At 36.1% G+C, this 1748-nt stretch overlaps 1 protein-coding gene across 1 annotated transcript in view; it reads right to left on the minus strand.

Moving 5' to 3' along the window:
* Nucleotides 1-597: 597 nt before the first annotated feature.
* SOX14 (SRY-box transcription factor 14) overlaps nucleotides 598-1748 on the minus strand; it is a 1829-nt gene continuing 678 nt past the window's right edge. Inside the window, exon 1 of the mRNA XM_075338731.1 lies at nucleotides 598-1748. This exon is cut by the window's right edge and continues 678 nt beyond it. Within this exon, the coding sequence (XP_075194846.1) occupies nucleotides 1133-1748 (616 nt within the window). The 3' untranslated portion in view covers nucleotides 598-1132.

Here is a 1748-nt window from a genome sequence, read left to right on the forward strand (position 1 = left end):
ACAAACTTATAGATCTGCAAGGATATTTTGGTAGTTTTGTATAGGACTAAAGATAAAATATATATAATAAATAATGCTAAAACATTACATCTGTCAATGAAATTTGAACACTTATTAAAAACATCCAATGCAAAAAATTTTGAAGAAATCTTATACATTTTAAGCTGAATATGGAGGAAATACTTATTAGAAAATATTTTTAGATGTAGATTTTTAGAATATCTAGCCATTTATAAAGCAAAATAAATAAATAATATACAATGATAAAAATGATAGCCCTCCGAATGATCCAGACTGCAGCGCAATAATCTGCAGCGTTGTGAGTGTATAATCGCCTGCAGATCGTTATCACATGATAATGCACAGTTCACACATTGCATTTAACGACAAGATTGTCTTTATTTAAAAGATCCTTGTTTAACAAAAAAAAAAAAAAAGAGTAAATAAAGGGAGATAATGTACAGTCACTTCCCCCTGTACATAACGCCTTAGATGAAGGGGAATTCATCATCCTATGAAACATCCTTCATGTTTAATTATTTGCTTTTTACAAAATATTTTTGGAGGGTAAAATAATCATTAATTCATTTTTTTGAATTATCATTATCATAAAGCTCTCATTGCTAAACTCTTTTAGACAAGAAAACCAGTTTTGTATGGCAAAATATCTAACACAAATCCCACTTACCCCCACAGCAAAATTATTGTGCAAAATTGGTAATAATAATAATAATAATTAATAATAATATATTGTTAAATAATTTAATGTTAGTCCCTTCAAAATTTGAGGTCACAAAGAAATTTAAAGGCAAACTGAAAAGCTCAATAAATAAAGGGTTAACTGTCCAGATTGAGGAAATATAAATGAAAAAAAGAGGAACTTGTACATTTCTTACAATTGGTCCTGACAATTACTTCCAGCTATCTTCATGGCTTGATGTAGAGAATTAGTAGTAGTACATTGTGCCCTTCATAAGAAAGGAAGTGCATTATATTTTTTTTGCCAAGTTGGTCTAAGAATGGATTGTTCCTCTCTGCAATCCCTTAAGGTGTCTCTCTGCTAGTGGTACCATCTTGGCAGTCTGTCTATACATGCACCCACAGAGTTCATTTCCTTGACACCAGTGCTCTTCTACATGGCTGCGTTATGTGCAGAAGAATAAGGGTCTAAACCAGCTTTAGTCATGCCAGGGAACAATATGTAGGCTACAGGAGGTTGCAAGTTAGAGGTTGACCAGGCTGTACAATTACAGGGCACCACATAGCCAGGGTTGGTTGGAGAGGGGTGGGTATGAGTGTGTTGGCTAGGACAGCTTAACCCACCAAAAGCTCCGTTTTGGTATCCCAAGGTGGAGGCATAAGGAAGAGTGCTGGTAGTCAAGGTGTGTGGCATCTCTGTCATCTTCTGGATGGTTGCGGAGCTAAACTGACTTGGGTCCAGTAAAGAATAAGGTGCTGATGTTGGTGGTAAAAAGGCTCTTGCTTTCTCAGAAGCTCCTAGTAAGGATTCAGTGGCACTCATGGGAAGTCCTGTCTTAAGTGGATCGTGGTCTCCAAGGTAAGGTAAAGGAAAGACATACCTGTCTTTCTTTAGAAGGTTCTTCGGTTTGCGCCTTGGTCTGTACTTATAATCTGGATGTTCTTTCATGTGTTGTGCCCTGAGTCTCTTGGCTTCATCTATGTAAGGTCTTTTCTCGGCTTCAGATAGAAGTTTCCATTCAGCCCCAAGTCTTTTACTTATTTCCGAA

Source organism: Anomaloglossus baeobatrachus, chromosome 3 (genome assembly GCF_048569485.1).
Source record: "Anomaloglossus baeobatrachus isolate aAnoBae1 chromosome 3, aAnoBae1.hap1, whole genome shotgun sequence".
In the NCBI taxonomy this organism is placed as follows: Eukaryota; Metazoa; Chordata; class Amphibia; order Anura; family Aromobatidae; genus Anomaloglossus; species Anomaloglossus baeobatrachus.